This window comes from Tursiops truncatus, chromosome 1 (assembly GCF_011762595.2).
Source record: "Tursiops truncatus isolate mTurTru1 chromosome 1, mTurTru1.mat.Y, whole genome shotgun sequence".
NCBI classification, from domain to species: domain Eukaryota; kingdom Metazoa; phylum Chordata; class Mammalia; order Artiodactyla; family Delphinidae; genus Tursiops; species Tursiops truncatus.
Window position 1 is genome coordinate 72,388,824 of NC_047034.1, and position 25,833 is coordinate 72,414,656.

The window sequence follows — 25,833 nt, forward strand, 5'->3', positions numbered from 1 at the left end:
AGGTGAGGGAAGAGACTCTGGGAGTTCTGACTTCTTAGTGATGACTCAGGAAAGCAATAGGGTGAGTGCAGTTAATCCTTTCTAGTCTCTGCTGGCAGAGGTGGGATTGGTGCTTTCAGTGGAGTCCCAAATAAACGCTTGTTGAAGGTGAGCTGGGAAATCTGGTCCTGTGTTGGAGTATAAACTTTGAAATCACACAATGCTCAGAATAAATAAATCCATATTTGGATTACACTTGAGAATATACAAAGCATTTTTATTGTACTTTATCATTTTTTTCCTCATTTCCTTCTTATTGTAACCCTGTGAGGTGGCTACATCCCTGCGAAGTGTCAGAGCCGGGATTACAACTCCATGCTGCCTTCTAAGTGCATGGATATGTACAGTGCTTTCAGAGTTACAAGAAAAAAGACCTTCCCGAAGTCCATTCTTTGTGCACCTGACCATTGACCATTCTAATTTCCTTAGCTTCTCCTGTGCCATCTTTTCAATATTCAGAGAATTAATGGTTTTTCCCAAAGAAAACCTCACTTATCTTGATATGATAGCTTGTAAAATGGAGGCAGTAATGGGTTGCAGGCTCTGTTTTGACAAGCTCAGAGAGATACAGGGCAGCGAGTCATAGCTAAAGATGACTCCACTTACTTAACTGGGACTAGCTGTCAGCTGCTGTGGGCAGAAGTGGGAATTCAGGGAAGGGGCAGATCACCACCACTTATTTTTGCCCCTTGAACTCCTGGCTGAGAGCTAGACCCCAGATAAAACTAGGTAATCTCAACAAACAACCAAAAAACAAAAACCAAAAAAAAAAACCCGACTAGGTAATCTCGTCCAGGGGTGGCTTCAAAGCCCCTTTTAAACCTATTCTATTGATGTCATTCCAAGCTCTCTCGCTTCAGAAAACCTTTGGAAAGGAGGCTGCGGCTAGAAGAGCGATGTGAATCTTCTCGCTGGGCTTAAAAGGTCGAACTGTGGTGGCCTCTCCAATTATAAAACGCGTCTAACGATAAAATAACGCGTTTGTCTAAGCTCCTCCCCAGCATGACGTCACCAGACACACCCCTCGAGTCCTCGCCTCATTTCATATCCAGAAAGACCTATTTTCCCTGTGGGGCATATACGGATTTGCTTTAGCACATGCATTAAAATGCACAGATAAACAGGCAGTTTTGAAAACTTTCTCAACATGAAAACGTTTATTCTTTTTTTTCATGTTTGTAGGGTTGTGTGGAAGGCAATGTGAGGTTCACTTAGGAAATTTTAAGACGTCACCCCCCCTCAGAGGAAAATAGTTGCGTCCAATTCCCGCCCCCCAACGTGTCACGCGTGTCGGCTAAGAAGGCGGGACCGTGACGTCAGAGTCTGGGCGGGTTGGACGGTTCCAAATGAGTTCTGGTAGGGGAGCTTTTATAGGCTCGAAGACTGCCCTAGGAAGTAACCTTCTTTCTCTCCATAATCCATTTGTGCAGGCTTTAATTTAAAGTCATGGAAGCACGTGTGCGGGCTGATAGTCCTCTCCACGGCCATGAAGAAGACGGGGGCGGAACCCCTCCTTGTTGCCACTCCACCGAGTGGCCGCGTCCATTCTGGGCCAGGTGGCCTGATTTAAGGGGTAGGGAAAAGTGTCAGTTTTAGGGATCTCAAAGGGTGGCGGCCCCATGGCCCCGCTGGGAGGCGCCCCGCGGCTGGTGCTGCTGTTCAGCGGGAAGAGGAAATCCGGGAAGGACTTCGTGACCGAGGCGCTGCAGAGCAGGTGTCCGCGGGGCGGGGAAGGGGGAGGACCGGGGCGACCCCGAATCACGTGACACGAGGGGTATGTTGGGGTGTGATGGAGTGAGCTTTGGAGTTGAGGTCCTCGGGTTGCAGGGCAGAAGGAGCGCTGGGCGGCGAGAAGTGAAGGACTGTCACCGTCACGTAAAACAGCAGTCTGCACACGCCCGCCTCAAAGAACCAGGCGGCCACCTCTCCGAAGACTGTAAGCTGTAGGTCTCTCCACGAAGCATTAGTAACAGTTACTACCAAGGCACTTTTTATACATCATTCTTAATCCTCCAGACAGTGTTGCGAGGTGATGGTTGCAGAAAAGGAAACTGAGTCACAGATAAAGGATTTGCCTCAGACCACACCTCAGTTGTATCAGACTTCAAAGACGAATCCTTGCCCAACACACCACCTAATCGCTGCGGTTTACTGAGCCTTTATTGTGTGTCACATAGTGTTGTTAGGTACTGCGTAGTATTATTAATCAGTATCTCCATTTCACAGATGAAGAAACTGAGACTCTGAAAAGTTAAAAACAAACAAACAACAAACAAACAAAAACCCAAACCCAAACTTGCCAGAAACACAAAGTAATCAGTAGATCCAGAACTCAAATTCAGCTTTAGCCTAGCTCCAAGGAATGGGTTCCTTTTGCTTTACCTCACTGCTTCTCCTAATAATACCTTTTGCTCAGGTTTTCTCCCAAAGCAAGATGTTCTGTGTGGGAGCATTTTTGTTGGGCTAGGAGAGCACAGAAGCCTGAGAACGTGGAGTGGGTCTCCTCTCCTCTTGAAGGCCAGTGTGGTGAGGGTAACAGGAGGCTGCTTTGGGGCACCATGGGGGTTCTAAGAGGTTGCGGAAAAGCCCAGGGCAGAATTTGCCGCCCTAATCTTTCACCACTAAGTATCCGCCACCTTTCCCTAAGTAACATTTCTTCTTACCACCCAACACATAAATCAATTCGCGATCAGAAGCACAGGGTCTGGAATTAGACTGCTGGGATTCAAATCCTGACTCAACCACTTATTCGAGTGTGATCTTGTACAAGTTTCTTTTCTTTTTTTTTAAATAAATAAATAAATATATTTATTTATTTATTTTTGGCTGCGTTGGGTCTTTGTTGCTGCGCACGGGCTTTCTCTAGTTGTGGCGGGCGGGGGTTACTCTTCCTTGCAGTGCGCGGGCTTCTCATTGCGGTGGCTTCTTTGGTTGCAGAGCACGGGCTCTAGGTGCGTGGGCTTCAGTAGTTGTGGCACGCGGGCTCAGTAGTTGTGGCATGTGGGCTCTAGAGCGCAGGCTCAGTAGTTGTGGCGCACGGGGCTTAGTTGCTCCACGGCATGTGGGATCTTCCCGGACCAGGCCTCGAACCCGTGTCCCCTGCATTGGCAGGTGGATTCTTAACCACTGCGCCTCTAGGGAAGCCTGTACAAGTTTCTCATGAGAAAGTTTTGTCATCTGTGAGATGGAGATAATAATAGGGTGATTGTAAGGATTAAATGAGATAACGCACATGAAGGGCTTGGAACAATTCTTGGCATTCAGTAAAGGCATAGGAACTAAATGTTGGCTTTTATATTTATTTTACCCACATTGGCTTTGTTACTTGCAACGGTGCTTTGGGTGAGTCAGTTTTCCTCACTCAACCTCAGTTTCCTCATCTGAAACCTGGAAATAAGAACATCTATCTCACCATGTCAGTGTTTAAGTGAATCTGTAAGCATCTCAAGGTCAGGGCAGAAATCATGTATCTTATTCACATTCGTATCACCTGGATCCAAATATAGAACCCAACAAATGGTTGGCTGAGTAAATTGAACAACTGAATGAATGAGTTATTTATGTGTGGTGACCAAGTCAGTTGAGACTGAGATACCCCTGGCTGTGAGAGAACTAGTTCAGGGGCCCAGCAGTAACTGAATCCAGCCAGAATATTGCTAGGATGTTCACACTATAATTATGCTTTTATTTGTTTTCCCTGTTAGTTTCAGGGCTCTTTCACATTCGAGTTTCATAATAATCCTGTGGGAGACAGAAAAGAAACTGTTATCCCCATTTTACAGATGAGGAAAGCAGGGAAGTTGAGACCTGACAAAGTTATATAGATGCCAGTAGCAGAAATGGGGCTTCACTCTTCTGGGGCCTGGAAGCTTTAGGTTAACGGGGTTCGGATCTCCCTGTCTCACAGACTTGGAGCTGACGTGTGTGCTGTCCTCCGGCTCTCCGGTCCACTCAAGAAGCAGTATGCTCAGGTAGGTGGTGGTTCTGTGGCATCTGGTGGGCTGGAAGAAGCCAGCTCCTGAGCTTTGGTTGCTGTGCTGTTGCTTGAGTCACTAAAAGCATCTCTCTGACTCCTTTTGGCAGGGTGGCAGACGGCTCTCCGCTTTCTATAAGTGGACCTTTTGGGGGCATTTTCTGTTTAAGTTTCTTTCCCATTGGCCTTACTCACTTGAGGCCACCTCCCTAGAGCGTGTTCAGGAAAGTGTGTCCAGAAAAGGCTGTAGACGCGAGTTGGCAGCTGTGATGCCGTGTTATTGGTAAGGGTCTGTCCCCTTATTCAAAAAGTATGACACACATCACCCCCCCTCCCCCCATTAAAGCTGGCCTGCAACAACCCTTGGAATTCTCCCCTTAGAAATGTAATCACATGACAAAAGCAAGATGTAGAACACTGTATAGAGAATGCTGCATTTGTATAAAAATGGGGAAAATTGTAAATATATTTGCTCATATACTTAACCATTCAACAAATATTTATGGGGTGCATTCAGCACCGTTCTAGGCGCTTGGGATGTGTAAAAGCCTGGGCAGGATACATAAGAGACTGAACCATTGGCTGCCTCCAGGGAAGGGACCTACATGGCTGGGGAACAGAGGAGGGAGAGAGATTTTTCACTGTAAACGATGTTTATCTTTTGAATTTTGAACCATGTAGATTAAAAAAAATAGGACTGCAAAAAATAAATAGGAACTCTCAGGATCTTAGACTTCAGAAAGGGAGCCTGGAGGGTGGGATTAGCTCCCCACACAATGAAGAGCCTGATCTTCGCTTACATTTCTGTCCTTGACCTCTAGGTGCACCCTTCCAGGGACCTGTGCTCGTGGCCCCTTGGTCAGTTGGCCTGAGACTGAACTTCTGGGTCCACACAAAATGAATTTGTCCCCTCCTTCCATATGACGGCCCCATCTCCATGGGAAGCATTCTCCTGTACCATCGGGTCTTCTCCCACCACCTAAACAGACCCATTTGTAGGATGGCAGCCTGGGGGATCCTGGGAATAACAGATTCAGTGGTTTTCAATATATATATATATTTTTTTAGTGGGAACCTTTCCCAAATGAAATTGGATGCAGAAATTCCTTGTATCCCGTAGATAGACTGGGAGCGACTCTGAGTGGAGCAGAGGCACTCAGCCTTCTCCAGTGGGGCTTGGGCACCTCCAAACCCCAGGGCTCAGAGGAGCAGTTTGAAAACCACTGATCTGCTTCCAAACTTCCCAAATTAGGCCCCACTCCAGACCAGTGATCCAGGCTGGAGGGTGGGTAGGGTGAGTGGGCAGGAGTTTGCATTTCTAAAACCCCAGTAGGAGACGGATAGGCCAGCCTGTGCCCACTGTTTTTAAGTCCAGCACCACTTCATCCATTACTCCCATTTGAAAACAAATTCAAAATGAAATGTTAATGCATTGATTTTTTAAGTTGCAATGGGGAATATAATTGACAAGCAGACCAAAATGCTCCTGGTGGCTAATCTTCCCCTGTGGTAAAAAGTACATGGTAGGGCTTCCCTGGTGGCGCAGTGGTTAAGAATCCGCCTGCCAATGCAGGAGACACGGGTTTGAGTCCTGGTCCGGGAAGATCCCACACGCCGCGGAGCAGCTAAGCCCGTGTGCAACTGCTACTGAGCCTGTGCTCTAGAGCCCATGAGCCACAACTGCTGAGCTCACGTGCCACAACTACTGAAGCCCGTGCGCCTAGAGCCCGTGCACCGCAACGAAGAGAAGCCCCTGCTCGCCGCAGCTAGAGAAAGCAGCCAAAAAAAAAAAAAAAAGTACATGGCAAACTAGTTTATAGTTTATAAATGGGAGATGGCTGCTGGCCCCACCTTGGAATAGGGGTGAGGTAGGTGATTTACCTTGCTGGGTCACGGCCCCTTCAGTTTGTACGTGAAGAAACTGAGTCTTTCGGGAGAGGGTCTTGCTGCAGTGAATGCCAGGGGAGCTGAAACCTGAACTGAGTGATGTTTTTCAGACCCCCTCCCATCCTGGGGCCCTCTGGATGGACCCTCCTGCTCGTCAGTGTCCCTGGAGAAGGGAAGGCTGGGTCTGGAAGGGGTTACCTGGGGTAGTCAGAAGAGCCCCTCCTGCTCCAGGGGTCCAGGAGTGCCCAGAGCCAAATGTAGTGATGCTGATGCAGCAAAGGTGGCAGGAATTTGGGGATGAGGAAAGGGGTGAGGGGAAGGGGAGAGAGACAGGGAAGCCAAGTCTCCTGGGCTTTGGGATGGGGACAAACGATGCCAGAGGGGGTGTGGAAGGACACAGAATGTGTTGTTTTCGGATTTCCCACTTTAGTTGAAGACTAAGCCTGCGCCCAAGGGAGGTAAACTAATTTCAGGTTTAGTTTAAGCCAGAAATAATTGGGAAGGTAAAACTGTTGCAAAAGAGAAAACCACATCACACATTTAAAGACAAACTGAAACAATCTCTGGATTATCCCAAGGCGTTTCTTCCATCTGCCAGTGGTTGGGAGTTCTTAGTTTCTAGGGCCCTTTCCCCTGCAGGCCTCTGGCCTGGCGGCAACCCCACGAGTCCTTGCGGCAGCCCTCAGGGAGGGCACGTGAGGGGAGGGGTGGCCCTCCCTCTGTTTTAGGGAAGACCTAAGTGAGGTTGAGAGGGTGGTGGCATAAACAGAATGTGCTTTGGACAGGAGCACGGGTTAGACTTCCAGAGACTCCTGGATGCCAGCACCTACAAGGAGCCCTTTCGGAGGGACATGATCCGCTGGGGGGAGGAGAAGCGCCAGGCCGACCCAGGCTTCTTCTGCAGGAAGATCGTGGAGGGTGTCTCCCAGCCCGTCTGGGTAAGTGGGCTCTATGGCAGCATTAGGAAAATCTGTTTTCCCCAGCCCTCTGCCTCTCCCCAGACATATCTCACATGTGTCCATTTCTCTCTCCCTACGGCCAGCCCCTGGTCCAAGCCCCCACTGTCTCTCACCTAGACGGTCGTAGCAGCCCTCACACGGGTGCCTGCTTCGGCTCTTGTTCCTTGTGATCCATTCATCACACAGCAGCCAGAGTGACCTTTTAAAAACATCAACCAAGTCCTGTTTAGAACCCTTTGTCCCACTGTTTTGAAGGACAAAATCAAAATCTGTAACGTGAACTTCTGGGCCTTGAATGATTGGCTCCTGCTGCCCTTTTAGCCTCCTTACTCCTTAAGCTGCAGCAACATTGGCCTTCTCTCTGTTCCTCAAATAAATCAAACCCCTTCTGGAATCAAGGCCTCTGCCCGTGTCCTTCTACCTGCCCGGACTGCCCTTTCTATCCCTCTTCACCTGGTTAGCTCCAGCTCAGCTCCCATGGCACCTCTACAGGGAAGACTTCCTTGATGCCCAGGTCTTAACCGGCGCTCCTGGTCAGGTGCTCCCATAGCACCTTACCCTTTTCCCTCCTCATTCATTCTGGCAGCCAGTAGTATCTTCTTTTTTTTTTTTTTGCGGTACGCGGGCCTCTCACTGTTGTGGCCTCTCCTGTTGTGGAGCACAGGCTCTGGACGCGCAGGCTCAGCGGCCATGGCTCACGGGCCCAGCCGCTCCGCGGCATGTGGGATCTTCCCGGACCGGGGCACGAACCCATGTCCCCTGCATCGCCAGGCGGACTCTCAACCACTGTGCCACCAGGGAAGCCCCCAGTAGTATCTTCTTGTAGCAGGACTGGTTCCAGGTGATTTGGGGATACATCATGTGAAAATCTGATGAAGTCCCTGCTGTCAGGGTACTTACATTAAGCTAGGGGCAGAGGGAGTTAGGCCCTAATAAAATATAGAATATGTCAGGTGGAGATAAATACTAAGGGACAAAATAAAGCAGGCCAGGACTCTGAGGAGGGCTGGGTTGCTGCTTTATTAAAGGTGTCAGGAAGGTCTCACTGATGTGATGACGTTTGAGCGGGACCTGAAGGAAGTAAGGGAGTGACCCAGATGGATTTTTGTGGGTGAAGCGTGAGTGGCAGGAGGTGAGGTCAGATCATTGCAGATTCTCTGGAAGAGCCTGGGGTTTCTCTGAGTGAGATGGGGACTCACTGGAGGGTTTGGAGCAGAGGAGAGGCATGGTCTGCTCTAAGGTTTACAGAAAGCTCTCCCTGGCTGCTGCGGGAGGGCAAGAATGGAAGCAGAGAGGCCAGGCAGAGGATCTTTCCACAACACAGCAAAATGGCCGTGGCTCAGCTCGGGGTGGTGGTGGAGTGGAGAGAAGGGGCGGATTCTGCACAGATTTTGAGGATAGAACCAATAGGATTTCCCGATATGATGGCTCTGGGGTGGAAGGACAGGAGACAAATCCAAGGGTTTTGTTCTGAGTAGCTAAACAGATGGAGTTGTGATTTTCTGAGATAGGGACGGTGTGGAGGAACAGGTTTGGGGACAAAATCAGGAGTTCCGTTTCAGAGTGGTAAGGTAGAGATGCTTGTTGAGATGCGCTGTGATTACATGGTAATTAGTGAAGCTGCATCTTTAGAGTCTGTCTCTCCCACCAGACAGTGAGCTTCCTGAGGGCAAGCACCAGGTCTGTTGTGCTCACCACTCTATCCCCAGTGCCTAGCACAGTGCCCGGCACACAGTAGGTGTTTGACATAGTACTTGTTTAAGAGCTGGGTGAATGAACATGTCCGCAGCATGGACAGAAACAGCTGACCTCTTTATTCGCTTATTCATTCGTTCATTGACCATGTGCTCCTGAGTGCTCCTTATGTGTCAGACGGTGCTAAGGGCCAGGAATAGAGCAGTGAATGGAGACACAGTCCTTCCCCCTCATGGAGCTGACTCTACAGAGTGCAGATCAGGCAGTAAACACACAAACAGATAGTGACGGTTTCATGAATACTTAGTGCTCAGAGAAAAATAAAAAGCATATAAGAATTGAAAGGGACAGGAAGGGAGCCAGGATGGTAGGGACAGCCTCTCCGAGGAGGTGATATTTGAGCAGAAACCTCCATGAAGCAAGGGAGCCTCCCTCATGATTATCTCGGCAGAGGGAGTAGGATGTGCAAAGGCCCTGAGGAGGAGACCCGGTTGGTATGTTTAAGAAACAGCAAGGTTGTCAGTTGGCTGCAGCAGAATGAATGAAGGGAAAATGATGGGAAATAGGTGCCAGATCTTATAGGTCCTTGTAAACTGGGGTGAGAGCTTTGGATTGTATTAGAATTATGGGAAAACTTTGAGAGATTTAGGGCAAGGGGTTGACGGGAATCACATTTACGTTTTAAAAGGTGCTGGGGGCAGGGACCGATTAGGGTATCTTTGTTTCTGGCACCAGTTTGCTCACCTGTAAAATGAGTGCATTGGATTGGCTGATCTGACTTCAAAGCTTGAGGTCTCTTCTTCAGCTCAGCGATGACCGACATGACCGTAGAATACAGTGTGGGCATATCGGGCTGCGGACTGCAGCAGTCAGGAAGGGCTGCCTGGAGGGAGGAGGGGATGTCCGTCCCAGCTGGCTGGGTAATAATAGGGGATGGGGCTACACTTTCCTGGGTTTTGTAGTCCATGCTCCTGTTCATTTGGACTGGGTCTGGGTCTTCTCCTCTTTCTCCCTTACTCCCTTGCCTTGTCCTGTTGCTCCCTGCACCATGTCCTGTTGGGCACTTGTTTGTGTCCTTTCCCTGCAGCTGGTGAGTGACACACGGAGGGTGTCTGACATCCAGTGGTTTCGGGAGGCCTATGGGGCTGTGACGCAGACGGTCCGCGTGGTGGCCACAGAGCAGAGCCGACAGCAGCGGGGCTGGGTGTTCACACCAGGTGAGCTGCTCACAACCTCTGCCCCAAGGCTCTGCACGCAGGCCAGCCGCCCCACCTGTAGACCAGGCCACCCACTCCTGGGCTCTCGGTCTGGTCTTCCGCTGTCTCCCTGGCAGGCTGTGGGGAGTGAGCAGGGGATTATAAAAAGGAGTCTGAGGCCTGGGGCTCAGGAGCACCTCCAGATTAAAAAGTGGAGTCGGGTAGAAGATGGTATCCTTGGGGATGAAGGTTGCCTTGTGACCTTGGCCTGGTATCCTTACCTGGGCTGCCTTCTCCAGGCCAGTGGGCTTCTGGAGGTCTGGCTGGGACCCATTCCCCTGGTCCTTCACCTTTGCTTTCCAGCCTGGTGGGGGGACTGGCAGTGGGTCAGAGGGTGGGCCTGACAAACTTCACTCCTATTTGATTAACAGAGTAGGGGGAGGGGGGAGAGGAAGCTCTACTAGGCAGCCTTAGTGGTGCCAGCCCAGGACCTACTCTGTGGCCATTCAGAGGCATAGCTCATATGTCTTCCCTGCCCTAGGTCATTGCGACTTGGGGAAGTTCAGATCAGTGGGTACGACCCTTCCTAATGGCTGCTCACCTCCTGGGCACTCACTCTGGCCAGGCCCATGCTAAGCCCTTTAAACATTATCTCACTTTATAGTAGCAGCAAACCCACCAGGTAGATGCTCTTATTACCATTCTCATTGTCAGGTGAGAATGGCACACTCTGCCTTCCATGAGAACTGAATCAGAGATACAGGGATAGAAATGGACACGACCAGCTTCACATAAAATGAAAACGAAATGGCCATTTGGGTGGTCTGTGGTTTGAGATGGCAGTGACAAGTGAAGGCTTAAGTCGGCGGGACCCTCTGGGGGGCTCAGGTGGCTGTGGACTGCTGAACCTGCTATCCTGGTGTTTCATGGGGTGGGGAAGTGCCCTTTGGGGTAAGTGGAGCTTGGTTCCGGAGGGACCGAGGGGAGTGCAAGGGAGGGTGGCTCCATGTGGGGTCAGCAGGCCACGATGCCCGATGCCTAGTGTTTGTCAGGAGGGATGGGGCCTGACCTCGCCGTACCTCCTCTGCAGGGGTGGATGATGCTGAGTCAGAATGTGGCTTGGACAACGTCGGGGCCTTCGATTGGGTCATTGAGAACCACGGAGATGAGCAGCACCTGGAGGAGCAGTTGGAGCACCTGATAGAATTTGTCCGCTCCAGACTTTAGCTGGCAGGTTCTAGGAGCGAGCGGGGGCTGCCAGGGTGAGGGGGGGCTCCCTGTGCCGAACATGTGGTTGCTGATGCTGGCCGAGGTTGGGGGAGCAGACAGAGGGCCTGTGTCAAGGTTTCTGGGGGCTGGTAGATGTCAGACAAGTTAAGAAACCACCAGGGACCTCATTTCTTCATGGAAAGGACAGCCCTACCTCTTTACAAGGAGACTTAAAGGGCAGAGATGGGTGAGTTGGCTGTGCTTGAAGCAGAAGCATCACCATCTCCATGGGTGCCAGACCTGTCAGCCTGTGGTGGCCTTGCTTCCCCGACTGGATGCTATCGGCCCCTTGTTCTCGGCAAGAGCCTGGGGCTCCCCAATGTGGATACTAATAAACCTTCTTGGAGCACCTGCTCAGAGCTGGACATCTCTCATTTCCCAGGTGACAACGCAGCCTGTGTGGCTCCGTAGGGCCTGGGTTGTCCTGGTGGCTGTGGGTTTCTGCTCTGCCTCCCAGCTGGGCGGGAACATATCTTGCAGAGGCTGACCTTGATCCGGGCCAAGTGGGTAAAAGGCTTGTGTGTGTCTGAGGCGGGATTGGAGTCTGAGGGTCTTGTCTTCTGGGATGGCCCCAAGAGAGGCTCAGTGTTCCACAGAAAGTACCACCAGCAAGTGCCCAGAGGGGCTGGGGTGTCATAGAGGCGCCAGAGCTTGATGGCACCTGGTAACCATTGTTTGGCCCTGGGCAAGTCACTATAAACCTCAGCTTTCCCATAGAAGTCCTTGGGCTTGACCCCTTTTATTTATATAGCCTTATACAATTTCTAAATTTCTTCCAGATTCTTCACAGCCACCCTGTGAAATATTCGAGGAGTGCATTTTCATCTGCATTTAGCAGATGCCAAGGACTCAGAGAAGTGAACAACTTGCCCAGGGTGGAGGGTTAGTATGTGTTTGTACTACGGCCAGGACACAGGCTGCCTGACTCCTAACCAGGCCCCTTGGCCACGTGCCTTTGGGGTATGGTGCAAAGCCCTGTGGCTCCTGGCTGTCCTCAGGCCTAGCCTGAGCCCACCAACTCTCTGGCCCTGGCTTTGTCCTCCTCCTACAAATCCTGTGGGTCCTCACTGATAAGGGGACAACCAAAGAAATTCCATCAGTTTCACCATGACCCAAACTGAACTCTACATATTCCTGCCCACATCTCCTCCCTACATCTCCTCTTCCTGATGCTAGTTCCCTGGCTCTTCAGTTAACCAGGCCTGAAAGCTTGACAGTCATCGTGGACTCCTCCATGTCCCCTGACTCCCGGCTAATCAGCCCCCAGGTTCTGTTAACCTGCCCTCCCTGTGTCTGTTACTGTAGGGAAGTCTGTGTGCCCAACGCATAGTGAGGCCAAATAATACTAAAACATCAGAGTTTGGAGCAGAGAAAGGTTTATTGCAGGGCCGTGCAAGGAGACAGGTGGCTCGTGCCTTAAAAACCCTGAACTCCCCTCAAGCTTTCAGCAAAGCCCTTTTATAGGAAAGGTGAGGGAGGGCTGTGGTTAGTTGTTGCAAACTTCTTTGGTGTCAGATCCTTTGTTCCTGAGGTCAGGTCACGATGTTCCTGTAAACCTCCACCAAAACAAATGTTATTCTCTGTTCTAACCAGAAAGGGCAAGGTCCCAAAGGCTCAACTTTTACTCTCTGAGGTCCAGGTCCTGGCTAAGAGGAGGGGGTCCCTGCGGAGGTCAGTTACCCTGCCGGGAGCGTTGGTGCAGCACCCAGTTTGGGTCTTACTGCCAGTGCCCAGGCCCGGCTGAAGAGGCAGATCTCAGCTGGCGGCACCCTCAGGGCCAGGTCCCCAGACCCTGCCCAGCCATCATCACTGAGGGAGCCAGGCGCCCAGGGACCCAACTGGCCCTCAGGCTCCTCAGGCCGCCCAAACAGCAGGGCCAGGTCACGCAGACTGCGAGCCATGTAGAACTGCTGCTGCCATTAGGGTCGCAGAGGCGGGGATGGGGGAGAGGTTCACTGCAGCCTCAAGGCCTGGGCCCAGCCAGTGGGCGGCCATGGAGAGGGCGTGAGCTCTGCAGGACACAGCCTTCAGCCTGTCGCTGGGCGCCCAGCTCACCCGCAGGCCCCGAGGCCAGAAGGCCTGGAGGGCCCCGGGGAGAAGGCTGTGACCCGCCTCTTACCGCACTCTCTGCCACGAGGACCACTGCGAGGCTGACTGTTGGTGGGGCGGGGCCTCTCACCGCGGCGCTCAGGGTCTCGCGCTAACAGCCGCGAGCTAAGGGCTGCGTCCCCGCCCCGCCCCTATTACGTGTCTTCTCTCTGGGATTCTCACTGGAAGGTAAACTCCCTGATAGTTGGGCCGTGTCTGTCTTGTAGTTGAAGCCCTGCCTCCTTAAGGTGTACAACATGATATATTTGTGTTTTTTTTTGCAGTACGAGGGCTCCTCACTGTTGTGGCCTCTCCTGTTGCGGAGCACAGGCTCCGGACGCGCAGGCTCAGCAGCCATGGCTCACAGGCTCAGCAGCCATGGCTCACGGGCCCAGCCGCTCCATGGCATGTGGGATCTTCCTGGACCGGGGCACGAACCCGTGCTCCCTGCGTCGGCAGGCGGACTCTCAAACCACTGCGCCACCAGGGAAGCCCCAACGTGATATTTTGATACATGTATATATTATGAAATGATTACCACAAAATAAGGTTAGTTAACACCTCTGCCACTTCACATAACTGCCAGTTTTTTGGGTGGTGGTGAGAACATTTAGCAACCTCCAGGTATATAATACAGTATTGCTAAGTACAGTGACTATGTGGTACATTAGATCCCCAGAACTTATTCATCTCATAACTGGAAGTTTGTAACCTCTAGTCAACATCTCTGCATTTCTCCAGCTCCTAGCCCCTGGCAGCCACCATTTTACTTGTGTTTCTATGAGTTCAGCTTTTTTAGATTCCATATATAAGTGAGATCATGCAGTATTTGTCTTTCTTTGTCTGAATTATTTCACTTAGCATAATGCCCTCAAAGTTCATCCATGTTGTTGCCAAAGTCAGGGTTTCCCTCTTTTTTTTCTGGTTGAATAATATTCCATTCTGTGTATATATATCACACTTTCTTGATCCATTTGTCCACTGATGAACAATTAGGTTGTTTCCATATCTTGGCTATTGTGAATAATGCTACAATGAACATGGGGGTGCAGATATGTCTTTGAGATAGTTATTTCCTTTCCTTCAGATATATCAGATATATCTATCTATCTGTCTCCTTCCTTAAATATCAAGGAGGCAGGGATGAAGCAGAGAAGGGGAGGTGGCTCTCATATTCCCTTGGTAGTGGTGCTGAGCTGGTTCCTGGCTCTGGGTATTTGGAAGAGTCACAGGATGTGACTTGGGAAGCCAGCGGGTCCACTCCCCGCCCTTTGACAAGTTGGCACTGATGCCTCTTAACATGGGAGGCCCCAGTGGCTAACCAGTCACTTCTGCTGGATTTGAAGTTTTTCTACACTTAAAAAAAAACCCCAAACTGATATTTCTCTAAATATCAAAATCAGTAATAACCCTGACTTTTGATACCCTATGTTTTGATGAGAACTTTAGCTGCTTTTTTTTCAAGACATTTTGTCTGTGGTTATGATCTCGGAGTATAAGCTCTTATTTTTTAATATAATGTATATGTTCTTATATTTTTTATAAGGTTAAAATAAATATATATATATATTTATTTATTTATGGCTGCATCGGGTCTTCGTTGCTGCGCATGGGCTTTCTCTAGTTGCTGTGAGCAGGGGCTACTCTTCGTTGTGGTGCGTGGTCTTCTCATTGCGGTGGCTTCTCTTGTTGTGGAGTACGGGCTCTAGGCCCACGGGTTTTAGTAGTTGTGGCTCACGGGCTTAGTTGCTCCATGGAATGTGGGATCTTCCCAGACCAGGGCTCTAACCCGTGTCCCCTGCATTGGCAGGTGGATTCTTAACCACTGCGCCACCAGGGAGGTCCCTATATGTTCTTTTAATAATTATTTGTATCACTAACATTCTCTTAAAAATTTTATTTTTCCACTTCTAAACTGTTGAATTGAGGCATAGTTGGCATGTAATAACTGCACATATTTAAAGTGTACAATTTGATAAGTTTTGACATTTGTATTGATATATATCCATGAAACCACCAGTATCACAATCACAGTGAACATATCCATCACCCTCAGAAGCTTCACCATGTCTCCTCCTCTTGCCTCTCCCAACCCCTGTCCCCAGGCAGCCACTGATTTGCCTTCTGTCTCTATAGATTAGTTTGCATTTTCAATAATTTTGTATAAATGAGTCATACAGTATACATTTTTTTGGTCTGATTTCTTTCACTTAGCATAATTATTTGAGATCCATCTACATTATTGCAGGTTCATGTCAATAGTTCATTTCTTTTTATTGCTGGTGTGTGGTATGAATATACCACCATTGTCTGTCCATTCACCTGTTGGACATTTGGGTTGTTTCCAGTGTTTGGATATGACAAATAAAGCAGCTATGAACATTTATGTACAAGGTTTTGTGTGGACATGTATTTTCATTTCTCTTGGGTAGATACCTTCTTAACTTTTTAAGGAACCGCCAAACTGTTTTCCAAAGTGGTTGTACTACATGCCCACCAGTACTGAATGAGAGTTATGGTTGCTTCATATCCTCACCAATACTTGGTATGGTCAGTCTTTTTAATTTTACCTATTCTAGTAGGCATATAGTGGTACCTCATTAGCATTTTATTTGCATTTCCCTAATGATTAATTTGTTACAAATCCTATGTTCAGTTTTGATAAAATCTCTCAACAAACTAGGAGTAGAATGGAAGATCCTCTACCTGAAAAAGAACATCTACAAAAATCCTATCGCTAACAGCACACTTTATAGTGAAATACTAAATGCTTTCACTCTAAGACTGGGAATGAGGCAGGGTTGTCCACTCTTATCACCTATTCAACATCATATTGGAGGTTCTGGTCAGTGCAATAAGACAAGAAAAAGAAATAGAAGGCATCCAGATTGGGAGCGAAGAAGTAAAACTGTGTTTATTCATATATGACATGATCATTTATATAGAAAATTTGATGGAATCTCCAAAAAAACTACTAGAACTGATAAGTGAGTTCAACAAGATTTCAGGATACAAGAGCAATACATAAAAATCAATTGGGGCTCCCCTGTTGGCGCAGTGGTTAAGAATCCGCCTGCCAGTGCAGGGGACATGGGTTTGGGCCCTAGTCTGGGAGGATCCCACATGCTCTGGAGCAACTAAGCTCATGCACCACAACTGCTGAGCCTGTGCTCTGGAGCCCACGAGCTACAACCACTGAAGCCCGTGTGCCACAACTGCTGAAGCCCACGCGCCTAGAGCCCGTGCTCTGCAACAACAAAAGAAGCCGCCGCAATGAGAAGCCCGTGCACCACAATGAAGAGTAGCCCCTGCTCACCTCAGCTAGAGAAAGCCCTTGTGCAGCAACGAAGAGCCAACACAGCCAAAAATAAATAAATAAATTTACAAAAAAAAAGTAAACCTTTAAAAAAAATAGCATAAAAACATGGAATAGAGATAAATCTGATAAAAGACATACCAAACCTGTACACCGAAATTTATAAAACATTGCTGAGAGGAATTAAAGAAGACCTAAAAAACAGAGATTATACCATATTCATAGATTAGAAAACTCAAGATATTCATTTTTATTGACATCATTACATACAGTGAAATGTACTGACCTTAAGTGTACAATTCAGCAAGTTTGACAATGTGCACACCTGTGGAACAAAACGCCTTTATAAGATAGAGACATTGATATCACTCTAGGTTTCTTTTTTTTTTTTTGCAATACGCGGGCCTCTCACGGATGCGGCCCCACCCCCACCCCCCGCTGCGGAGCACAGGCTCCGGACGCACAGGCCCAGCGGCCATGGCTCACGGGCCCATCCGCTCCGCGGCATGTGGGATCTTCCCGGACCGGGGCACGAACCCGCGTCCCCTGCATCGGCAGGCGGACTCCCAACCACTGTGCCACCAGGGAAGCCCTCTATGTTTCTTTTTAACCCTTCCCAGTCAACCTCTGTCCTCCCAGAAACAACTATTGTTTTGATTTCTTTCACCATAGATTAATTTTGCCTATTCTGGAATTTCATATAAATGGCTAACATCCAATTTTAAAACACATTTACAATTATTTATTTATTTATTGGCCATGCCATGTAGTTTGCCAGTCTTAGTTCCCCACCAGGGATTGAACCTGGGCCACGGCAGTGAAAGTGCGGAGTCCTAACTACTGGGCCACCAGGGAATTCCCCAACGATAATTTATTTTTTACACTTAACTGGTTTACTGCTCACTTTCAATTCTTTAATGATACCTCAACTTCCCCAGTTTGAATTTTGTATTTTAATTTCTCTCGAGACAGTTGATGTATCTTCAAATGCTTTTTTCAAAAAGGGCATGTGGGTGATATAATTTTCAGAACCCCTGTGAAAGAGAGAATGACATTCTGTTGCCTCTACATGTGGACAATGACTTGGCTGGCTTAGGATTCATGACCTGGTTCCACTGTCTGCTTGTGTTTAATATTGCAGAGTCTGAGGTCACCTTGAGTTTTGTTCCTTTGAAGATAACCTCCTTTTTCTGTCTGGATGCTTTGGATTTTTTTTTTTTTTTTTTGGCCTTCATTTTTTGAAATTCAACTTCTGGCATCCTCCAAGGCAGAATGTGGGCATGTTTCAAGAGAAAAAAGTTGGCGCTCATTGTTCCCTATAAAGTGTTATGGAGAAATGAGATGGAAATTTAAATGGTTTCATACATCCAAGTGCCTGCTGTGACGAGTAGTAGTCCCCTTGACAGAGATGTTGCCTCTATCAACGTCTTGGGGAGCTCCCCTTTGGTTTGAGGAGTTGGTCTCAGGAATGACAAATTCTCACTCTCTGAAAACGTATTTGGGTTTTGGAAACAGCCAAAGGAAATCTGGTGCTAAATTCTGCTGAGGGGAGTGAGGTGAGAGATGCACTTTTTGGCTAGAATAAAGAATGCCTATAGTGGAACAACTCTAAAACTTCCTCAAAGCCAGTTCTAGAGAGGAATTTTTAAAAGTTGTCTTATTGTCCATGCCTCTGTGCCTTTGGATATGCCATTCCCTCTGCCTGCAGTGCCCTTTCCAGTGGCTTTCACTTGGACCTTCACAACTAAGGGTTGGACCACTGCACTCCCTGAGTGTCTCGTAGTGTGTGCTTTCTCACTGCTTCATCACTCTGTGAGCAATTCAGGAAAGGTTTTTGGTTTTGTTTATTGAATCTTTGTCTGGTGCCTGGTATGTAGTAGGTCTCAATAAATGTTTGCGGAAATGGAAAAGCTTTTTAAGTGTTAGGAGAGAATATGACCTCCCAAGCTTACTATCTTGAATTTGTCAATGTTCGTTATGGAGAGTGTGTCTGAAGCAACAACTCACTGACTCCTCTTGCGTTACTCGTATTTATAAACAGTGGTGTGCTGGTAAATGTTGAAAAATTGGCTCTCTGGGGGGAAGAAAGGCCCCATTTGACCATTTCTGTGATGTAAATACTCCTGCTACGGCTGATTTCAAGCTACTAACATCATGTCAACTGGCTAGCAAAATTCCTGAACATTTAAATTAGCTCTTGCAAACTTGCTCCAGTACATCACCATGAAAATTCTATACCTCTTTTGTTTTTCCACCATTACCCATTTTGTCTGGGTGGCTTTTTTGCTGTTTATACAGCACATGTGTTGTATATTTTATCCCTTGCATCAGTCCAATTATTACTCTTATCCTCAGAGACTAAGGGACTTCTCCAAGGTGGCAAAGCTTTCCTGTCTATTCCTGGGTTTGGTCTCTGTCTGGAGCTCACTGCCAGCACCATGAGGGGCTGGAGAGATATGTGTTTTGCCCAGTCTTCTGTTTGCTGGTGTTGAGGTAAGCTGCCTGGAAGGACCCAAGGACCTGTTCTTGGCCCAGGACGTCCCTGCTGGCCACCAAGCTGGGACGTTTGCTGGCCTTTGTCATGTTCACTTGTGACCTGATAAACAGGTGACAAGGAGGTTCGCAACTTTTATTATATGGGGATGAGCAGCTGTCACTTTAATGGCCTAATTCAGGATCTGGATGGTGCCTCATTGTCTGACAGCTGAGTGAAGTGATGCGCTCCTCTTTACAGTTTAGGCTTTTAACCTATTTCTTCCAGGTTCATCCAGGGAGTGTCCAGTCAAAGCTGAGTTCCTAGGGAGCCCAAGATGAGGGCGGTGAGGGCTCCCCCAGGAGGTGAGCGATGGATCTGCTGCCTGCTTCCTACTTTGGTGGTGGGTTTTTTTTTTTGATGTGCACCATTTTTAAAGTCTTTATTGAATTTGTTACAATATTTCTTCTGTTTTATGTTTTGGTTTTTTGGCCGTGAGGCATGTGGGATCTTAGCTCCCCGACCAGGGATTGAACCCGCACCCCCTGCATTGGAAGGTGACGTCTTAACCATTGGACCGCCAAGGAAGTCCCTCTTGCTTGGTTTTTGTCTTAAATGATATCCACTTTCAGGGCCTGTGGAAGGTCTGTGTTAGGGACTGTGTTAGGTTTTCTGGGGAGTCACCCAGATATGTGACATCATAGAAAGCAAGTACTATAGTGGAACTCAGTGATCTAGCTTCAGATCCTTCACTTACAGATGAGGAAACTGAGGCCCAGTGAGGGGAAGTGTTTTGCTCAACGTCATACAGCAATAGTGGCAATGCCAGGACTAGGCCCCAGGGCTCCTGACTCCCCATGCAGGTCTCATCCCCTGCCCTTCGTTTCCCTGTGGGAGCATGAGCCTTGTGCCCTTTATCAGAGGGTGGCAGAGAAGGCCCAGCTTGAGCTCTGGGGAGCTCCGCCAGGTTCCCTGCTTCCTGGGTTTTTCCAGACTTCCCTGAGGAGGCTGGGCCACCTGCCTATGCCACCTGGTGTGTTCTGTTTAGATGAGTCAAGCTGTACCAGGAGAGGCCACAGAGGCCGCTTCCCAGGAGGGAACACTCGTGGCATGAGGGGGATGAGGAGGGGAGAGATGGGTGTACACCTGGACCTGCCATTCCTTGGAGGCTGGGGCTGGGATGCTGGAGGTGGAGGGCCCTGCCCTGCACCACGGCTGCTTTCCATCTCGGCGTTGACAGTGTCTGCTAAGTGGAGACCTTCCCAGCAATGTGTCTGTATCGTGAAAGCTCTGGTGAATTTCCAGGCACACCCAGACCTGAGCCAGTGGTACTTTTGGCAACTCATGTCTCCTGCTGCTGTGGCTGGCTGATCCTGCAAGGTGGTGTGGAGGCCCCAGGACAGCTGGCCTGGGCTGATCATTGTCCTAGCAGATCTGGGATGTTCCAGGAACTATGATAAGTCCTGTTGAGTATTGGCCAAGCAAGCCAGGAAGGGCGGGGAGCTGAGGCCTTGGATCCGTTTGGCAAAGTCATTTTCAGCACCTGCCCTCTCGAGGGAGCACCAGGAAGGGGAGGCGCTCAGACCTTGCCCCAGTGGGGGGAGGGGCACAGGGAGGATATTAACTCAGGCGTCAGGCTTTACAGTTTACCATGTGTTTTCATGCATAATATTTCATTCCATTCTCCCAGTAGCCCTATTACTGTTCCCATTTTAGACTGAAGAAATGGGGACAGAGAAAGGTGAGTGACTTTGCCCAGCATGCTTTGTCATCAGGTTTGAATCCTACCTGTCATTATCCAGCTGTGGAACCTTGAGCAGGTTAGGTCACTTTCTTGATTCCCACCTGTAAAACGGGAATCTTGCTACTACTGCAGAGGTTGTGCAGGTAGCACTGTGCTTGCCCTTCGGGAGCTCACCTAACGAGACTTCTTCTTTTCCCCCCTTGTCCCAAACCACATGGCCAGCAACCAGGGAGTTGGGCCTGGAATTTAGATTTCTTTCCCTCTGATATGTGTGAGATAAACTTGGCATTTTTGAAAAGGAATTCTTACTGAGAGATAAAGGGAAACACAAACACAGAAATGAGTGTGTGAACTAAGGGCAGAGTGCTGAGGCCAAGTCTGTGGTGCTGAGCCTCGGGCTGGCTTGCCTGGGGCTCACCCACACCTACCTCTGGCCCTTTGTCCCCTCTCAGTGTGTCTGGCTGGCCTAGACTTGCATGGGCCCCCTGGCAGGTCCTCCAGGGTCCTTACGCCTTCCCAGAAGTTTCTCCCACCTGCTCTGGGATTGGGCCCTCAGGGCGGGCTCGCTGATGGATTGTCTGAGCCCACCTTGAACTGGGAGGGAGCGCTCAACCAGAATCAGCCCTGGAGCAGGCTCAGCTGTGCCCTTTGGAGGCCCCAGGGCCCAGAGCGGCTTCTCAGCACACCTCAGGATGCCCACCCCTTCCCACCCTGGCACGCAGGCCACAGAGGTTTTTCAATTGATTGTCATTTTTCAAATGACATGTCTGGGAGGTCCACACTCAGGATGGTACTGGGCATGCAAGCACAAGTCAGGTGCGATTCAGGGCTTGTTCAGACCTGGTTTACTTCTGTCAATCATTCCTTTTTTTAAAAAAAAATAAATTTATTTTATTTATTTATTTTTGGCTGCGTTGGGTCTTCGTTGCTGCACGTGGGCTTTCTCTAGTTGCAGAGTAGGGGCTACTCTTCGTTGCGGTACGTGGGCTTCTCATTGCAGTGGCTTCTCTTGTTGCGGAGCATGGGCTCTAGGCAGGTGGGCTTCAGTAGTTGTGGCTCGCAGGCTCTAGAGCGTAGCCTCTGTAGCTGTTGCACACGGGCTTAGTTGCTCCGCGGCATGTGGGATCTTCCCGGACCAGGGCTCGAACCCATGTCCCCTGCATTGGCAGGCGGATTCTTAACCACTGCACCACCAGGGAAGTCCTTGTCAATCAGTCTTCAGAGGCCTCACTTTCATGACATCTGGTGGGATTGAACTTGACCAACTCAGAAAAATCCCAATTGTCCGTTACTTTCAGCTTCCATTAAGCCAAGCTGGTACGGGCTCACTCCTCCCTCCCTCCCTCCCTCCCTTCCTTCCATGATTTTGATGGTCACTGATTTAGCTACTGCAGCAATTCTCCCCTCTCCCCACCACCTCTGCCCCCTGGCAAGGGTTATGGATTATATTCAGTACACAATGTACACAGTTTTTTGGTCCCAGGACATGGTGACCTATGGAGGCCTGTACTCATAATTAGGTAATTATTTTATTTTATTCTCATAAAATACTCATAATTTATACTCATAATTAGGTAATTATTTTATTTTATTCTGTATGTTTTTTGCTAAATATCTCAGGCAGGCCCTGTTCCTGCGGCTTCAGCCTCATCCCTTGAATAAATGTTCTGTGCTCTGCTCTCCAGCCATCCTGAACTTATGGATCCCAGTTCCTGGAATCACCAGGCTCTTGCTCATTTCTGTGCTTTTGAGTGTACTGTACCCTCTGCCTGGAACACCGTTGCCCTGTTGTTCTCTTGGCTCACTCCTCCTCCGGCGTTTGTTCTCTGCTTATGTGTCACTTTCTTGCCCTGTGCTTCCTCCCCAAGGTGAGGTGTCCTTGCTCTGGAATTCCATAGCCCCCTGGTCTAGCCTTACCACCCCCTGTGAAGGTCTGCTTAATCATGCTCCCTGCTGCCCTCTGAGCTCTGTGAGGTTGGGGCCGGTCCCTCTTACTTATGGAACTCCCAGCACTTAGTGCAGTACCTATCACATAGTAGCAGGCAGTAAATATTGTCAAATGAGTGAATGAGAGAGTGAACCATGGCCAGTCAGGAGGCCACGATTATGACCATGAAAGTGACCAGGCTCTGGGGCATACGGGTCCCTTAGCTCAGATGCCAGACACATAGTGGTGGTTTGGCCATGCTGATGTTGTCTCTATTCCAGGCTGGGGAGGTGATGGCAGCCAGCGTGGCAGAGCCCCAACCTGTGTCCCCCACCTCCCCTCCTCAACTCCGTTCTTCTTCTCCCACCCCTCCTGCCTTGGTGGTGGAGGGCCTGCCCTAGTTCTCTTCAATGCTTCACTCCCCACTAGTGTCCCATGCCCCCATCTAGGGCTTGGCTGCATCAATTAGCTCCTCTCCCTTGGATTTCCCAGTTTCTCCATCTTCCACTATCCTGAAACAGCTTCCCTTCCATCTGCTGACCCCTCAAGTACCATCTCGGTTCTCTCCTACCTTCACTCCTTAACACTCTACAGTTGGACCTCTGCTCCCATCTCTTATGAAACTGCTTCTTACAGGTGACCCACCATGCACACAGTGTTTTCAGTTCTCACTCATGACCTGCCTGCATCAGCAGATACGACCACCCACTCCCTCTTTCTTTCTTTCTTTTTATTTATTTATTTATTTATTTATTTATGGCTGTGTTGGGTCTTCGTTGCTGTGCGTGGGCTTTCTCTAATTGTGGCGAGCGGGGGCTACTCTTTGTTGCGGTGCGCAGGCTTCTCATTGCAGTGGCTTCTCGTTGCAGAGCACGGGCTCTAGGTGTGCAGGCTTCAGCAGTTGTGGCAAGCGGGCTCAGCAGTTGTGGCTCACAGGCTCTAGAGCGCAGGCTCAGTAGTTGTGGCACACGGGCTTAGTTGCTCCATGGCATGTGGGATCTTCCCCGACCAGGGCTTGAACCCGTGTCCCCTGCATTGGCAGGCGGATTCTTAACCACTGAGCCACCGGGGAAGCCCCCTCTTTCTTGAATTCACTTCTTTTTGGCTCTCCTGCCTCTCTCCTCCTGCCTTTTCTATTTCTGACTCCTCTTCTCTTCTTGTCCTAGAAATACAGGTGTTCCTCAGGCCCTCGCCTTCTGTTCTCTCTCTTCTCCCCTCTGTTGGTGAGGTTGTCTTGATGTGGATGACTCCTAAACTTTCTTGCTTTGCTACATGGATGTTCCACTAGTTATACTCAGACCAGCCTTGTCATCACCCCTCAAAGCCTGCTCCTTCCCGAACATGCTCTGTTCCATTGCCCAAACTGTAGCAGGGTGCCCTGGCTGAAACCAATCCCTCAGACTTTTGAAACCTTGATGAAAAACTCTCATGGAAAGGTCACAAGAAGTTTTTGTCTTTGGAGGTGGTGACTTCATTTCACTTTTGGATCAGGCAATTCCTTTGTTTCAGGAAAATTGCCCAAAGCAGCCCTTCCATTACGCACATGTGAAGTAAGCATTTACCCATTGTTCTCAGGGAGAGGTGAAGTCACGGGTTCCCTGAGTGCACTCACAGCTGTGCAGTCATTCTGTTTGGTAACAGCAGCTCTTGCATATAGTTGAGTCAGAGCTCTGCCTCTGAGACGTTGTCATTTTTGGGGGCGATGGAGGGGTGTTTGCAGGGGGAAGTGTTTCTTGAATCTGTGTGAATATAGAGGACACTGAGCTGCAGACTGCTGTTTGTTCTTGGGCATTTTAATTTTTTAAAATTTTATTTGGCTGTGCTGTGCAGCCTGAGGGACCTTAGTTCCCCAACCAGAGATCGAACCTGTGCCCCCTGCATTGGGAACACAGAGCCTTAACCACTGGACCGCTGGGGAAGTCCCTGTTCTTGGATGTTGAGTGTTCTTGTTGGGCCAGTAGTCTGTGGGGCATCCAGAGCCGAGTGAAGAGGCCCGCTGGCAGGACCCACAGCGTGCCCACACCTTGCTTGGAGGAGAGACTGAAGCCAGAACAGTCTGGACCTGGTGTACCCCACCTGGACTGGATGGGCTGCAGGTGCTCTCTCTGTGTGATCCGGTTTCACCTCCCTACTAGACTGAAGGCAGCATGAGGGTGGGGACTGTGCATCTGCCAGGTGAATTAATGGATGGATAAATATTGTGTTCTGCTGTACCTGGGGCCATAGAGCAGGAGCATCCTCTCTTGGTAGGCTGAGGTTTCTCCCAAGGGTCCATCATCCTGGGAAGAGGATGCTCCTGGCTAAGGAAGGCAGGTATCTGCCAGGCTACGGGGAAACCATCTTCCTTCCCTCTGCAGGTGGGCTGGGAGTGCATCGTGGAAGGGCCCACAGCCCCTCTGTGTGCTTGTCTTTCATCACCCTCAGTAAGAGTCTGAAGGCACAGCCAGTGGGCCTGCCCATCAGGTTTGTGGGGCTGGGGCGAGAGGCCTACATAATACATGTCTAAATATTTAAAAGTTACAAAGAAAACGAACTTAAATAAAATACCTTCTAACCTCCTACTTTGACAAATATAACTTTATAATGACAAAACTGGAAAATATGTAACTCACAGTTGACAAAATACCAAAATTGATTGAATTTAATTATTTTCATGCATGTCTGTTAATGGTCCAGAAACGATTGGATAAGTAATAAAGATAAATATCATTCGTAAGTTATTATATAATGTTTCACAAAATGTATGTTCCTTGTCTTTATTTTAACAATATCACTAATTAATTTGGTCAAGATTTTCCCTAATTTGTGTGCTGTTGACAGCAAGGATCTAAAAGATGAACGTACAAAAAACACTTTCCAAAAAGTAGAGTAAATTGAAATAAATGTAAAACATTAAACAAATTAAAATGAATTTCCATATATTTTCAGAGAAATTCCATTTCTTGCAAAATTGCCATTAAAATAAAAGGCAAACTACTAGTTTAAATGAATTAATATAAAAAATTTAAAGCAAAATTTTTGAATAAAGCTGATGATTTAAATTTTATTTTATGAAGATTCAATTAAGTCTTTTTTTTTTTTTGGCCATGCTGCACGGCTTGTGGGATCTCAGTCCCCCAGCCAGGAATTGAACTTGGGGCAGCGTGCCCTGAGCCACGCTTCTGAGAGAGGAAGGTATCCCTGTGGGGTGTGTGTGTTTGTGTGTGTGTGTGTGTGTGTGTGTGTGTGTGTGTGTGTGTATGTTTGTTTGTTTTATCATTAACAGCT

General features: G+C 48.8%; 2 protein-coding genes and 1 long non-coding RNA gene across 8 annotated transcripts in view; 2 read left to right on the forward strand and 1 right to left on the reverse strand.

Annotated features, from left to right (window-relative positions):
- Positions 1-1,399: 1,399 nt before the first annotated feature.
- PMVK (phosphomevalonate kinase) lies at positions 1,400-25,568 on the forward strand. 5 transcript variants are annotated; one of them, XR_012332791.1, is made up of 7 exons: positions 1,482-1,753; positions 3,947-4,010; positions 6,685-6,837; positions 9,641-9,770; positions 10,840-10,979; positions 11,798-11,900; positions 13,391-13,519. XR_012332791.1 is itself a non-coding variant. In XM_073806949.1 (6 exons), the coding sequence occupies exons 1-5, from the start codon at positions 1,659-1,661 to the stop codon at positions 13,615-13,617; spliced, it is 669 nt and encodes a 222-aa protein (XP_073663050.1). In that variant the 5' UTR covers positions 1,460-1,658; the 3' UTR covers positions 13,618-13,655; positions 19,184-25,568. The 5 variants fall into 5 exon arrangements, 4 of the variants coding, with proteins under 4 accessions (XP_073663051.1, XP_073663050.1, XP_073663049.1 ...); XM_073806949.1 differs by lacking the exons at positions 10,840-10,979; positions 11,798-11,900 and adding an exon at positions 19,184-25,568 and having other exon boundaries at positions 1,460-1,753; positions 13,391-13,655; XM_073806948.1 differs by lacking the exons at positions 10,840-10,979; positions 11,798-11,900 and having other exon boundaries at positions 1,460-1,753; positions 13,391-15,501.
- On the reverse strand, positions 12,378-13,175 carry LOC141279036 (uncharacterized). 2 transcript variants are annotated; one of them, XR_012332792.1, is made up of 2 exons: positions 12,740-13,175; positions 12,378-12,566 (listed from the first exon to the last, which is right to left on the reverse strand). It is a non-coding gene; the product is annotated as an uncharacterized lncRNA (long non-coding RNA). The 2 variants fall into 2 exon arrangements; XR_012332794.1 differs by having other exon boundaries at positions 12,378-12,574.
- The window catches only part of KCNN3 (potassium calcium-activated channel subfamily N member 3), a 220,271-nt gene continuing 213,621 nt past the window's right edge, over positions 19,184-25,833 (forward strand). Inside the window, exon 1 of the mRNA XM_019919766.3 lies at positions 19,184-19,260. The gene's annotated coding sequence lies outside the window, so the exon portion shown is untranslated. The remainder of the gene's footprint in view (positions 19,261-25,833) is intronic.

What these genes read in the sequence shown, in the direction of transcription:
- PMVK (XM_073806949.1), top strand. Translation starts at nt 1,659, where the DNA reads ATGGCCCCGCTGGGAGGCGCCCCGCGGCTGGTGCTGCTGTTCAGCGGG. An exon ending in ACCGAGGCGCTGCAGAGCAG is followed by an intron (nt 1,754 to 3,946) that starts GTGTCCGCGGGG and finishes CCTGTCTCACAG; the next exon opens with ACTTGGAGCTGACGTGTGTG. An exon ending in TCAAGAAGCAGTATGCTCAG is followed by an intron (nt 4,011 to 6,684) that starts GTAGGTGGTGGT and finishes TGCTTTGGACAG; the next exon opens with GAGCACGGGTTAGACTTCCA.